This window comes from Amphiura filiformis, chromosome 8 (assembly GCF_039555335.1).
Source record: "Amphiura filiformis chromosome 8, Afil_fr2py, whole genome shotgun sequence".
Classification (NCBI taxonomy): domain Eukaryota; kingdom Metazoa; phylum Echinodermata; class Ophiuroidea; order Amphilepidida; family Amphiuridae; genus Amphiura; species Amphiura filiformis.
Window position 1 is genome coordinate 7,054,742 of NC_092635.1, and position 16,395 is coordinate 7,071,136.

Genomic DNA, 16,395 nt, shown 5'->3' on the forward strand with positions numbered 1-16,395 from the left:
TAACAGATGTATCAAAATGTAAATGCCGTTTTTTTTTTTTTCAGACAATTTCCAATAGGATCATACATCACTTGTTACAAATATATTCCGAGTTTTGAATTTTTTAAATTAGTCTAAAGATGGCGGCACGCACGCAGCCTGCGCTTCCAAAATTACAACATTAGTCCTGCAACCATTTTTACATATGAGATAATTCAAAAATGTTTTATCAAATGAGCTCTGGTTTTCTAAATTAGGTTAGCACTAAAATACTTGTTTTGAATATCACAACGTTCGTTGAGGCCCGATGATTATGCTGCTTTCTTTGTTAAACATCAAATGGACAAACTAAACAGAATTCGAAATTTCTTTTCTGTATGAATTTAATAGACAATTTTGCTCCCATGAGTGTTTGGAATGACCTTCTGTTTTATCAATTTTATCTCGTTTTATTTAATTCTTCATCTTCTAGACTTGATGGCAATATATGTTTATAAAAAGCTTTCATTTCTATTATCTCCTGTACTGATATACAGGGTGATTCAAGTAAATTCATGTTTGTGGGGCTTTTGTACAAAATCTAGAAGGAATCCAGTGTAATTGAAAATATTATTGAAAAGAGCAGATTCTGAACGTCTAATTTAAAAAGAATTGTTGTATTTGCTTGCACCGAACCCGAGTTATAATTATTTGAATAAAACCAACCATTTTTGTAGCTGCATACGGTTTCACTTACCATGCGTGTAGTGTATTGATTGGTAGCTGCAGTTTGGTATGGATACCTCCTCGTACATGTCGTATAGCCATGACAAATCTTATAACTCGTACATATGAAAAAGTTTGGCGTTTGCGTTTGTTTGAAGCTGCTATGGCTATGTTCACCACCAGCTGTACAATTCTCTTGTGAAAAATACCTTTGTTTCCATACAATACCATGAATACTTTATATGCTTCATTTTGGTTATGCTATGCTGTATAATGTTCCAAACGGTTTTTTTACGTTAATTCCTCTCGGATGCTTGTGCGTTAATTTCCTATCATTTTCTTTCACTCATTCTAAAAACCAAACGAAATCTGCTCAGTGCCACACCAGCCCGAATCACCAGAAGAAGTGGCTAGACCATGGCCAAAACTATACATGGTCTCCGACTACGCCGAAATCTTCGCTTTCACGCCTTTCCCCCATTGCCCAAGTTAGCGTTACCCACCCGACACCACGTGGAGGTTTGGGTTGAGTACTTGAGTTGCTCGCGAACAATTACTAGGCCTACTACGCCAGCTCTGCGGGCCCCGGGTACGGCTACAAAATGATTCTCTTATAAACGCATGCATAGTTTCCAACTCGATACACCTGAGCACACAATTTCATCCAAGCAAGAGCTAGCAAGCAACAAATGAAGAAGGAGACGCCCTATATGCTTCACCCTAGCAGGGCGTAATACAATGCGAGACACACATTAATATATGCGAGGATCGGAAATAAACGATGCAAAGCCGAGAAATTATAATTTATAATAATGACGTGTTTGGGGCTCGAGCAAACTGACATATGGACATTTAGAGAGCCAAAAAGTCAGGAATCAGCGGGGATTGAACCCCGGTCGCTGGTTTACCGGTCCAGAGTCTAACCACTGTACTACTTGAGTTCACAGTCTCTGAACCGGTAATCCAGCGACCAGGGTTCAATCCCCGCTGATTTTGTTTCTCTCTCAAAATTTTCATAATTATGTCAGTCATTTTTCCAAACGTTCCAATTTGTTTCTAAAATATTTTTCACGATTGGTCATACTATTAAGAAAATTTCAATAAACATGTTAACCAAACAGCTTGTTAGACCAACATTCTCATTGTTTTGTGATGTGATTTTTTTCTCTTTAACATAACTAAATAGCTACATAAAATGTATAGACTTTGGCTTGATTCTTCTTTTCATTTTTTGAACCTAGTTACAGCTACACACATGGTTTACCTATGCTCACAAAGTTTATTATTATGTTTAAAAAATGTTAATCAGTTTAAAAAATGGACACAGCTCGGGGATACAGGTGCCTACAATTTCAAAAAAATAACAATCTTTGTCAAATGTTAATCAGAAAAGAAAATGTTTTTATTTAGAAGGGTATGTTTTCATTTAAAATGTAAATCCCTTTAATTGACTTGTCATTATTTTTACTTAGCTACAGCTCGTTGAAAGTACACGCCTGGTTCACTTAGGTCAAGTTAACGTTTTTCTTTCTTTAATTAATGTTAATCAGAATGCAAATTTGCATAAAGTGCACACATAAAATTACAATATCTGTTAAATATTACTTAGAAGAAAAAATATTTTGATTTATTTAGAAGGATAGATTTTCATTTAAAAATTCAAACCATTTAATTGAATTGTAATTGTTGTACCTAGATGCAGTTTGATGAAAGTACACAGCTGGGTTATTGACATTAAGTGAAATGGTATTATGTTTTATAAATGTTAATAAAAATACAAAAGCACATACAACCTCTGCAAAGTTGCATAAAATACACACATTATGCCCCCAACACCAGTTACGCTTCCGCTCGTCCCGAGGCTTTCTCCCATGAGTGATCGAAATATTGGAGGAACTTCTTTAATTTCCCGGTCATGTGGATGAAACTTGAATAGTATAGAAATATTTTAAGCACGGATTCTCACTGCACGGATTTTCATTACCACTGCACGAACGTGCCAGGAGGCACGTTAAAATAGCCTATGGGCCATCATAAGAGTTGTGTGAGCTTCTAGCTTGTGACTCGTGGAATATACGGTATCTGTGATTGGTTTTTGTCAAAAACCCGAGTGTTCCGTTCATCCAATCAGAACAATTTTTATATCGAAAGAAAGCTAACGCCTCCCGCTAAAGACACCTTTTTAATTACGTCAATAGATGACACAATTCAATGTTTATAATCTTCGGACTAGCGACCCTTCGGACTAGAGAGAAGTCACGGCGGTCTGTCCGGTTTTCTGGGTCCATGTCAAGGATTGCGAGAATTACACTCACTTGGTGTGCATCAAGGAAGGATGGCAATCATGATTCACAGAAAATAAAGACAAGGCTGGATGTCGGCAGCCATTATGTAGTATACTTCGATCAAGGTTATTAATTGAATCGTTTGTTTCGTAAATGTATTTTCTAATGTTTTCATTTTCCATTCAACGTGACTGCCAATGACATTTGTGGTTCGAAAATTATTATTGTTCGATAAAAACAACAATTTCAAATTCATTATCAATCAGGACAAATATTATTCTTCAATAAGACTGTTTGCCCGCTTACCGGGGGTCTCAGCCACAACTGAATACTAAGTACTGTAAAAAAAAATAACCCCAGTTATTAGGTTTTCATCACTTTTCTAAACACTTAAATCATTTTTAAAATATTTAAATACTAAATATGTTAGGAATTCAATGGCTTGTATTTTATTTAGGACACATGACGAATTTGTCATTGGTCTTTAGATTCAAACAAGTTATTCTAAAACAAGAAATATCTTTAAAAAGACAACACCATGGATGAAATTCATGTTTCATAATTTTACATTGACAAGTACTTGGAATGCTAGTAATTTTGTGTGTGTAGCACATGCACAACAAACCGGGTTGGAAATATTGTTACCACGAATACCACCAATGACATACTATAAGCTAAATTGAAAAATGTGTGTTAAATAGGTCTACATTTAATTTATACTTAATTTATACTTGTACAAGCAAAGGGATCAATGGAAATCACATCCACCGAGTTTCGCATCAATCCAACAATCTATATTCAGACGACTTTGTGATTACGTTTTATGACATGACTTTGAACATTCTGACAATCCAACAATATATACTTATTCCACCTTGGGCTCAGATGACCTTTTAACAATTATAATCAAAAAGACTGATTACTCAGTCCCAGTGGTTCCCTGGCTCAATTCAATCTTTATTTTCTGAATGTGTTGATTATAATTGTTACTACTAACTGCCCTAACACCTTATACCCAGCTTGGTTCCTGTCTGGTCAGATAATTGCTCATTATAATTGTTGAATTAGTGGTCACTTGTTGACAGCTTATCAGTAGCCTGGATCAGCAGGGGTGCATTTATATCATTTTTCATAGAGCATTTGTTCAAAATATTTAATGTCAAATGGTTCCTAAAAACCTTATTTGTGAATGGATTTTTATAGTTGACAAAACAAAATGTATGTTTAATATATCAATTATTCCATTAACAGCAATTTCCTAAGTTTCCATCCATAAATAATCACAGAGTATCATCTGTTTACAAAATAAGTGTTTATTTTCAGATTTCCAATTAACCATTGTCAGTAAGGTGCCAAATCTAGACCTTGCTAATAGTTATAGTCAGAAACAGGTATTTTGTCCTGTAGTCCCTGGCAACCCAGTCCGCTTGTGGCTCACTCGCAAACATACACGACAGAAACCGGCAGAGAAGGAGCCTAATGCACGTAAACAACTTCCTTATAACATGTATAATAAAATCCGATTTTGAGTATCATAAAGAAAGTCATGCATATGCAAAATGAAGCAATTACCTATTGCTAACTTGGTAAAATGCATACTCGTAGCCCAATCTTGTACATCATAGCACCCAGTTTTGGTTTGTGGTTTCGAAATGCTGCAATTAAACATTTCAAATATGAAACACTAAAACCAAAATCTAGAACAAACAATCATATATTTAGAAAGATATAGCAAACTTTCCATGATAGAGATTGGACCCAAGACAAAGTACACCCAAATTAAGTGTCAATTCAGAATTATCCCACCATGGTGGAACAATGCTATTATTATGCATTTTATCTCGTGCTTTATTAATATTTGATATCATATTGAAACAATTCCATTGGCCGTTCCTACAACAATCAAGCAATTTCAACTGCTGCTAGTTTCTAAATAAGGAAAAGCAACCAATGGTAGCTGGTTTAAAAATATGCCGCAAACCAACAAGTCCCTGCACACTTTACATATCACCACTTATTACGCTTGGTACACATGTTCATAAATCTTAAAACTTTCAAATTTTATCTATTTGGAAAGCGCATTGAGAAACTGTGTTTTTTGTAACGCGCTCTACACGGTATATTAAAATAAAGTATACAGTTTACAAAAAATACCACAATTAGGTATATCTGATCAAAATGCTGTAGTTGATAGCTGAATCAACATCTTGTCCTCTGTAAAATCACTGGCGTGTAATATGTAGTTGCGCAAAGTCAATCAAAGTTAAAGCAACATGAAAATCACATGTTTAACCACTTTAATTGACAGTCTTATAATACATGTATTGTGCTACCAGGATATGGCCATCACTCCTCTGTATAAAGATATCAGTTTTCCTGAACATGGCATTCACACCATGACTTTAATATGAGAGGTCTGTCCTGCCTGGGGATGTCAACTTATGTAATTATGTGTCTCTGGAGTTAATCAACCTTTGATATCAGATAGGCCACAAGAAGACATCCAGAGGTCCCGGCCAGAGGGGTAAGATCAGCAGATCTTAGGGCCATTCTACTTGGTGCTTCATGTAATTACACCATAGCAAACAAGTATGTAAGGCGCTCTGTCAATTACAGCAACGAAACTGGCAAAACTGTGATTTTCATGTTATTTTAATTGACTTTGCGCAACTGCATTTTTACATGACTCACAAAAATAGCCAATGAGCCCTTTGGCCACACGCCAATGTTTTTACAGTTGTGGGAGTGCATTTTGACCAAATACCTCATACCTCAACTGTATACTTTTAACAGTCAATGCAGAGAAAAATACTCGTTTTCAAGAAGTTATTCAACAAACAAAGCTATTATTATCCATGTTATCTCGTGCTTTATTAATATTTGATATCATATGTTACTTTCAATATCTAATTGGGCGTTCAAACAACAATCAAGCAGTTTCAACTGCTGCAAGTTTCTCGACAAGACAAAGTACCCAATTGTAGCAGGTGATTTATAATATGTTATGCCACAAACCAACCAAGCCTCTGCACATTTTACAGCTCACAATTTATCACGATTATGACGATTATAAACCTTCCATAAGGCAGGATAAGCTTCCCGAAAGCCGAGTTTTCGTACAGGTAATACCGGACAATCAGCAGTAAGGACTTTGTCTTAGAACTTCACATTCGCAAACGAGTTTCCATAATCAACGATCAAGTATCATCAACTGTTGCCAGTTCCTCAAGATCTAAATTATTAGGAGTCTCATCACGTGACACAACAATACTTGGAATAATAATGGACGCAACCTCCATACTTCCCTCTGCAGCGGCGGCAACTTTGTTGTTCCAACATTGACAACGAAACACCTTGTTTGATATTGTCAGAAACATATACTTAAAATCTTTATTTCGAAACGCATATACTATGGGGTTCATTGCACTGTTGCTAAAAGCCATATGAAAAAAGATCAACTGATATGGGTATGCTTTATACGCTACTTTCGCAGTAATTGGCACAAATACATCCAAAATGGTGAGCACAGATGCTGGCGTCCATGTTATTACAAAGCAACCCATGATCAGAGCTACAGTTTGAGCAGTTCTTATATCCCTTTTCATAATCCTCTGTTGTGGAGTTACTGTGACTGGCTGCAATTGCCCTGATGGTTCTCCATTCGGCTGATGCTCCCATGCTCTTTTAGAAGCATTTGTTGATATTCCAGGGAATCCAGTTTGAATTCTTGCTTGAATAGATTCAGCTGCTTCAATCTGTTTATGAGCTTCTATCGCAAATTTATAAATGGCAAAATACATGTAAGACATTAGAATTAGTATGACCGTAGCTAAACAGATAGCTGTAACTCTAAGACCTGTAGTCTGTATCCATAGCATGTCGCAATAACCGGCGTTATAACAATCCATGTTGTTTAATCCACAAAATGGTGCAATTCCAAATATAGCTGCAAGGGACCAAGCAAATATTATCAATCCGCTTATCCGCCATTTTGTCATTTTTACCTTATATTCAAATGGGTGTATTATCGCCAGATAGCGATCATAAGCGATGACAAGAAGGTGCAGTACAGACACTGCTGACATGGCCATAATGAGAGAACTCCCTGCTAGACACACCCATGGTGAAGGCTCATATTTGAAGCCAAGAGCAAGTGCTATATCTGTAGGAATACTTATGCAACTTACAAAAAGATCCGCAACTGATAGCGATGTTACAAATATGTTAGTAGGTGTGCGCAATTTGCGATATGCACAAACGGAAGCAATCACAAGAATATTTCCCGTAGTTGCAACAAGAAAAATGACGATGTCTACCGCTACGAAGACGCCTTGCATCCATGGAAAGACTTGAGGTACATATTCCAACGATGTTGTATTGTTATTAATATTATTTGTGCACATATATTCCATTGTTGACAGTTTACAAAGGAAGATACATTCCATGTGACACGATTGAAGCAGCTGGCCACTTTATTAGATGAAGGTAATTCAATATTGCCATTCAACACGATGCGCAACTTGTCATTCAAATGAAATTGAACTGAGTAAACACGGAGTATATTCAGGCTAGTCAATCAAATTCATTTAAAATGTATCTCCATTCTGGTAGGTATGTTCACAATGAGACTACTTACCATGCTTGTAATAATAGCAGAAGTAATTGCTTTGAATTCAAGTAAAAAAAATGAAGCGTCCAGTCTCTTCTTTGCTACTATTATCTTAGCATAACGCTCCTGCATATATGCATTTTCAACAAATCAGTGCAAGAATGCGATCGATTTTTATTCCCAGGCAAAATTACAGCACAGGGCTGTTAAAAGTAATTGAGTTTTCTTATGTATAGATTTCCCGCCTATACCTTATTGCCGAAGTAGCTCGAAGTGGCGCTTTCCTCCTGCCTGCTCTGACTGTACTAAGCATGGTAAGTAGAAATTATTACACATAACGTCCCCTGTCCTTGAATTGTATAATGTATATTTGACAATGATTAAACAATAAATTGAAAGGGTCAGAAAATACCGCCGTTTATTTTCGTAACTTCAGATATTAAAAGGTTGAAAAAGTATATCCAGTGGTTTGGCACTAATTCAATAACATTGTTAATTGTATAATGACTTCTTGTTAAAAATGACGTCACAGTTCTGACGCGGGCGTCATTAATTGCATAAAGTACATGTAGCTTGTTTATTTATCATTTATTCGGTGCGCGCAAAATTGTTATTTTGTTGCTGAAACAAATTATGATATATCTATTTTTGTCTCAGGGTTTGCTTGTGTGTTGATTTTGTCCTGTCATATAATACCTAAAATGCCAAGGACAGAATTCTGCATGTGTATGCATGTTGTAGCAACATTTCAGCTCTTACGATTTCATCTACTTTAGCTTTTTTATTCTCAATAATTTCAGAAAGTATTTATATATGAAAAGAACTCAAATAATGATGTGACGATTTGTCTTACGATTGACCAGGCACTGAATAATACTAACCATGTTGACTGACCTTTCTCGATAGGGATTCGCAAATTGAAGTACATGTATTAGTATTGAACGATTATAATCAAGAACAATAATAGATTCTCAATAATTCCAAATAACGTACTTTATTATTTGTACACTGCGTTTGCATTGACATTTTAGTAATTGTATTGAAATAGGAGCTAAATATAAACTTGATTGAAAGAATTAAACCACCCCGTGACAGTGGTGACATCCACCGCTTCCATTAGCGGCACATTATAGCTACTATTTGTAAATCACGCAAACCCGACATAATTGCCTTGATACATATAAGATAATCATCCATTTTCATCAAGCTATTTAAAACCCTTTGCTTTTTGTTCTTTGGTAATGGTAATGATATTGTCAATGAATTGGTATTTAAAGTGAAAATATTGTTATAGCAATAAGAATGTTTTTATTTTGTTGTATTATTTTCAAAATATTTATGATGTCTTCATTGAGGGTAGCCATTAGTCAGTGCGGAAGCATTGCTTTCCAGGCGGCCTGTTGGAAGCAATCAGAACGGATTTGGACAGGGCTTTTTACCCCGGGCTTTCACCCTACTCTTTTCAAAACTGACTGTGCCATAGAGGTTGTGCATATGGCGTATCATCCTGTAAATATGGCGGACTTCTCAAATGCATTCAATAAATGATTGCAATCTACCGCGACAGTTCGTCTCACACATAACACTACGATCAAACAGGTTGATGACAACATTTGATTAAATGGACTGCACTGCGCCATGATTAGGCCTACGGTGAAGGACACCGGTTCAAATCCTTTGTTTGGCCAATCGATAAAAGCATGCAGGGCCTCTATACAAGGGACGACGCGTCGGTCCCTTGTATAGAGGCCCTGCATGCTTAACGTCCGCTCAGAAGGACGGAATAATTTCATGGTTCATTAACCCAACTCTAAATGAATCGTGGGGAGACCGGAAGCCGAATGTATTATCTACAGAGGTTGCCAATTAAATTAAGACTTTTTATCCAAACCAATACACCAGCAGGAACCCGGAATCTCATGCACCATAAGCGACTACTAGTACAAGGTCATATCACGCTATCCTTTTAATTTACAAAAGCCCTACAAACACCGCGATGTTACCGTAAATATAATATAATAAATTATTATTTGATGACGTGTATAAATTAGTGACACGTATAGAAATTTAAGGCAACAGTACTTTGTACATTGCCTTTGACGCGTTTTATTAATTCGTATCACACATGCGATTCTGTACAACGTATATAAAACATAATTGCTATAAATGGGTACAAAACACAGCAGTATACGCCAAAATTAAATTGTTTTTAGAGTAAAATTTATTTAATTCTAATTTTTCGCAGAGGCTAAGGAAGCCTGATTACCTTTTTGAAATAGCCAAGTGCCAAGTGGGAGGGTTTTTAATGAAATGTTTTATGTAAAAACTGAAGTATCATATGTATAAAAGAATATCAGGCATGAGAGTGGCTTTGCTTGAAAAAAGCTGAAGTAGAACAAAAAAAGCTGAAAAACAGCGTGAAATTGGCATAAAAGGCCCAAAATTGGGCTGAAAATAAATAAAAATGCGTAAATTTGAATAGTCAAAAAAGCTGAATTCAGCTGATCAGCTGAAAAATCTCATGCCTGAATATGAATACTAACTGTACATCATATATCACGATTCGTGATATCCAGTCGCGGTACAATTGATCTGGTTTAAAAGGCAGAGTATTTTATTTTGATCTTATTTATGCCAAAATATTTTTTGAATTTAGTGAAATGAAGTTTCATTTTTATGGAAATCTAAGCGTTTATTTTCTGGAACTAACTTGGGGTACTATGCTGAATTTTTATGTAAATTGGGAAAATCTACCGTCTCTCCACATATCGTCGGGAAGAACGTGGGCTACTGGTTAGGGTAATTAGTTGGGTGATCTAGAGCAATTCCGTGACCGTGGAGAGCGAAGGTTCGTTTCTCAGTGGATTTGTCTTCTATGAAGGTTAATAAACAAATTTAGCGGGGGTGCCCCTCGCGAAAGTGTGGGCGGAATCCGTGAGAGCTCGAAATCCAAAAAATTATTTTTTCAATGGTTTAGCCTACAATGCTGTTCAGTATATGTTTTCTGAGGTTTTTTGGGTCGAGGAATTCATATCTGATGTCGATTTTATGATATGACCAACTTTTGACCTTCAAATCCAAGATGGCCCCCGATTTACAGCTCAGAGAGGTTAAATTGTCACATTTGTCATATAGCCTTCATAATAGGCTCTAATTAAAGTTCTCATCATGTCAAGTTGAGTAATTGTCTCTACAAACTACCAGTGATAATGATTTGACCTATTTTTGACCTTCAAATCCAAGATGGCCGCCGATTTTCAGCTCAGAAAGGTCAAATTTTCACATTTGTCGTAGAGCCTTCATAATAGGCTCTAATTCAAGCTCTCAACATGCCGAGTTGACTGATGGACACTACAAACTACAAGTAATAATGATTTGACCTGTTTTTGACCTTCAAATCCAAGATGGCCGCCGATTTTCAGCTGAGAAAGGTAAAAATTTCAAATTCGTCGTATAGCCTTCATAATATACTCTAATTAGAGCTCTGAGTAGTCGTAGAGTCTTCATAATAGCCTCTAATGAATACCCCATTCTGGCACACCCTCACATACATATATATTCACATTATTTGAACGAGTTTAGTCGATATTGGTTTCCGGTCTACGTGTGTTTTGCTCTGCACCCTATCAATAATGAATGAATGCAGCATCAAATATATTTATTAACATTTATAAAGAAACATATTCTATGAGACTTGTGCATAGATCACCTACAACATTAACACTGCTTGCTTGTTACCTACAGCAAAATCATCCCCTAACAATGTCTACTGAAATGTGGCAAGCCGTGTAGGGCCTAAGTCGTCTGATACTATCGTCCAAGGTAAACATGGTAAATGGGAGAGTTTACAAACAAAAACGAAAAACTTCTCAGAACTTGACAAATAGGGCCTATGGTGATTTTTACAACATATCTTCAAGGTAATATGGGTCTAGATAGAAGTCATTACATGCATCACATGTTACATTATATCTCAATATCATCTTCAGACAAGCTTATAAAGGCTCAGTGTTCAAGTAAACCACCAAGTTCTGAAAGTGATGATGAGACAGGGACCATTGGCACCCAAACGCCCGCGTTCATCTATGCGTGGACCTCTCCACGAAAAAACTAAATGTGTATGGTGCATGCAGGGTGTGGATCTGAAGCACCCGAATAGATCACGGGATAAGCTGTTCATAATCAAAACACACTCAGTATGGTCCTCCTTTAAGAGCCACACAGTCCTTGTAAAAGATGGGGAGCTGAGGAATCGTTTCGCAGAGGTAAAGAATTTGTTCTTTCGACACGTGGATTCGATCATCTTCACTGAGCACAGGATCCATTCACTGCAGCCCCTCTTTATAGCAGACTACAAACGCATGACTATGGCTATGCAGTGGGTGCTGTAAAATCGTCCAATCTCAAGGACCTACTCAATGCTTATTAATGAGTATCAAGAGACAAGAGAAGAACAAGAGTGAGTGGGTCTATGATATTGGGGGAAGAGGTGATAACACTGAGGCTGCCATTTCATCACTTGGTATCAGCTCCTCCAGACAAACCTGTCACGGCGGCTGTCTCAGAAGATCAAAGACAGATCTACTGTCGCCTGGCCACCTCATATCGATCATCTTGAAGAAGACGAAGAGCTCTGTGAATTGTGAGTAAAGCTGTCGACTTGGCTAAAACAGCCTAAGAATAGATCACCACCACTGTTATCAACCTGGGCATCAATGTCCCTTGTATGACGAGGAGTAAAGATCTGGTGGAACTCTACACAAGAGTCGTGTCTGCATCAACTATGCTGACTTCAAGATCACTGGACTCTAATGATCTTTGAAGCAGCAGCAACATGCCCGCAGGAGATTGCAGACAGCAAGCCAGCCATTGTTATCGTCTACACTGACGACGTCAAGATCGATACTATGACAGGCAATGTAACAGGAGTAACAGAGGGAATAAGAGGGCCTCGTGAACGGATCTCGAGCTTGGTGAAGGATCGAATCCATCCACATGTCTACAAAGAACAAATTTCTTGGCTCTGCGAGACACACATTCTGAAGATGCATTACACCATCTAACTCTAATTGTGTGTGATTGACGTGCTTCAAGCAACAGGCTTGTTTGTACATGATATCATTTGCAAAAGGATCCGACAGTGCTGACTCGAGAGGCTGTGTAAGACGATCCATTAGCTCCCCATCTTCTATGAGGACTGTGTGGCGCTTAAAGGAGCGCCATGCTGAGTAGTGTGTGGTGATTCTGAACAGCTTATACCCCGCGCTTTAGTTGGGTGCTTCGTGTCCACACCCTGAATGCGCCATACACATTTCGTTTTGTCGCTGAGTGCCCTTGCGCACTGTGTGTGTATTTATATCTTATACAACGAGGCATCACAACCTTATGGTTCTCAGAGCGGAGGATATTCGGTATATACAATTGTACGGAGTTAAAACAAACAAAAACCAAAAACTAGTCAGGACTTAACAACTTTGGTTATGTTTACAACACTACTTCATGGAAATGTGGGACTAGAAGTCATTGCATGCTTATCAGACATGTTATATCTTCAGACAAGCTTGAAAAGACCTGACAGTGCGCGCAAAATCAAAGAAAGTGATATTGCTCAGTGTCCAAGTCAACCACCAGGGGACAGAGGGACCATTGGCAACCAAGCACCTGCGTTCATCTGTGTGTGGGCCTCTCCACGACAAAACGAAATGTGTATGGTGCATTCACTGCCCGATTCACTGAAGTCACGGTGTGGACGCGAAGCAGGCATGGTAGTACATGATATCAATTTGCGAAAGGATGGACGTGGACTCAACAAGCTGTATGAAGCGATCAGCTCCCCATCTTTTACGAGGACTGTGTGGCTCTTAAAAGAGCGCTATGCTGAGTGTGTGTTGATTATGAAAAGCTTATTCCGTGGTCCACAGCCTGCAAGCGCCATACACATTTAGTTTTTTTGTGGAGAGGTCCACGCACAGATGAACACGGGCGCTTGGGTGCCAATGGCCCCTCTGTCTCATCATCACTTTCAGAACTTGGTGGTTTACTTGAACATTGAGCCTTTTCAAGCTTGTCTGAAGATGAGATTGAGATATAATGTAACATGTGATGCATGCAATGACTTCTAGACCCATATGACCTTGAAGAAATGTTGTAAAAATCACCATATTTGTCAAGTCCTGACCAGTTTTTCGTTTTTTGTTTGTAAACTCTTCTATTTACCATGTTTACCTTGGACGATAGTATCAGGCGATTTAGGCCCTGTAGACACGGCTTGGCACACATCTCAGTAGATATTGTTAGGGGATGATTTTGCTGTAGGTAACAAGCAAGCAGTGTTGTAGGTGATCTATGCACTAGTCTCATAGAATATGTTTCTTTCTAATATATATAAATATCTTTGATGCTGTATTCATTCATTGTTGATAGGGTGCAGAGCAAAACACACGTAGACCTGAAACTAATATAGACTAAACTCATTCAAATGTGAATATATATGTGTTCGGGGGTGTATGTGTGTGCCAGAATGGGTATTCATTAGAGGCTATTATGAAGATTCTACGACTACTCAGAGCTCTAATTAGAGTATAATTATTATGAAGGCTATACGACGAATTTGAAATTTTTACCTTTCTCAGCTGAAAATCAGCAGCCAACTTGGATTTGAAGGTAAAAAACAGGTCAAATCATTATTACTTGTAGTTTTTAATGTCCATCACTCAACTCGGCATGTTGAGAGCTTGAATTAGAGCCTATTATGAAGGCTCTACGACAAATGTGAAAATTTGACCTTTCTGAGCTAAAAATCGGCGGCCATCTTGGATTTGAAGGTCAAAAATAGGTCAAATCATTATTACTGGTAGTTTTTAGAGTCAATCACTCAACTTGGCATGATGAGAACTTTAATTAGAGCCTATTATCAGTCAGAATTACTAGGTAAATTTCCACGGGAAAATTTTCTGGACACGTGACACCCATGGGCGCAGACATATTAGCATTATGGAATGTGACCCCGAGGACAGCGGGTGGTCTACCAATGTATTTGAATAGGAAGAATTCCTCATTTGATGCAAAATAAGTAACTTGTCGCAAGTTAATAATGTTATGGTAAGAGTTTCCGTAGATCGATATTTTTTTCCGTAGGTAGATATTTTTGAAACTACGTTTTCATTATATTGTGAAGAAATTAAGATCACATAATATTCAATAAATTTGCAATGGACGAATTTCTATCGAAACTGCGGCCAAGAATACTATTCCAATTCAAAATTACTAAGACTTGAATAGCGAGGTCACCGCCGGGGGTCATAGATCAGGCTCGAGATTACACACACATTGATACGCATTGGTCACGTGTCCAGAAAATTTTCCCGTGAAAATTTACCTATTAATGTTGACTGATTATAAAGGCTATACGATAAATGTGACAAATTAACCTTTCTGAGCTGTAAATTGGCGGCCATCTTGGATTTGACGATGAAAAGTTGGTCATATCATAAAATCGACATCAGATATGAATTCCTCGACCCAAAAAACCTCAGAAAACATATACTGAACAGCATTGTAGGCCAAACCATTGAAAAAATAATTTATTAAATGGCCGACGGCGGCCATTTTGGATTTTGGGCTCTCACGGATTCCGCCCACACTTTCGCGAGGGGCACCCCCGCTAAATTTTTTTATTAACCTTCATAGAAGACAAATCCACTGAGAAACGAACCTTCGCTCTCCACGGTCACGGAATTGCTCTAGATCACCCAACTAAATTGCCTTTAGTGCATCAGGTCCCGGGTTTAATTCCCGGCGGTGGAGATTGGTTGGGATATTGACTTGGGGAAACCTCTGTAGATTAAAAATAAGCCGTCGGTCTGGTGTACAGAAAGCCAAACCAGTGCATGCTTCGAAAAGAGTAGGATGTTAACTGCTGACTGCTCCTAGCCCGTCCTGGTGTTGAAATGGATACCAATGGAAATAAGCTTGAAAAGAGGCTTAAAGTGTATGTAGCTGGGAGAAAAGCCGTCCACCATTTCTAAATTTTGACCTTTCGTCTTAAATATACACATTTTCCCCCAAAAGACCTACATTTGTTAGGTTTTTTTTGGGACAAAATGTGTGTCTCCAATATTAAAGGTCAAAATTTTCAAATGATGGACGGTTTTCCTCCCAGCTACATGCACTATAAAGTACATAATTATCATTAGGACTGTTAAATATAAAAATATATAAAAAATGTAAATTTTTAATAATTTGCCATAAATTTCAAAATTTCAAAATAGCAAAATTATTTGATATCGGGACATTCCTTGTATTCATAATACAATTCGATATGCCCGATGTGCTATCATGTCCCACAAAAATACCTGTGCAAACGTTGTTATCCCGTGAAAGACGAAATGATTAAACCTTGGAATTAAGACAACAAATAGAACAAAAAGAAGAGTCTCACAAACCACAAGGGTATTTGGATTGAATTTTGGAACAAACAACAACAATGTGAATAGAATGATATCAATACGATAAGAAACATATTCGCAGCTCAGAGGTTAACTCCTATACCACGTCTATTTTGGGCTACTGGAACGAACTTGAAAATGTGTTCATTCTGAAACCTGTACATGTTTAATGTTCAAAGTATTGACATTTCTATGGACATACGATTAATCTCATCTCGCCGAGAGCCGGCTCATTCTGACCAGATATCTTGCATGTGTTGACGTACCTTGGTATAGTTTCAACAGGAAAGTAGCGAAAAATTGGTAAGTAGATTCAAGAATACATCTAGCAGTAAGGAATTATATAAACTTTAGACAGAGGTTAATACCA

The 16,395-nt window shown here is 37.6% G+C and overlaps 1 protein-coding gene across 1 annotated transcript; it reads right to left on the minus strand.

Annotated features, from left to right (window-relative positions):
* Positions 1-5,860: 5,860 nt before the first annotated feature.
* Positions 5,861-7,381, minus strand: LOC140158443 (adenosine receptor A2b-like). Its single transcript, XM_072181535.1, has one exon. It carries the CDS (start codon positions 7,379-7,381, stop codon positions 6,167-6,169), a length of 1,215 nt encoding a protein of 404 aa, XP_072037636.1. The 3' UTR covers positions 5,861-6,166.
* Positions 7,382-16,395: the final 9,014 nt, after the last annotated feature.

Coding starts and splice junctions, on each gene's coding strand:
- LOC140158443 (XM_072181535.1), bottom strand. CDS start 7,381: ATGGAATATATGTGCACAAATAATATTAATAACAATACAACATCGTTG.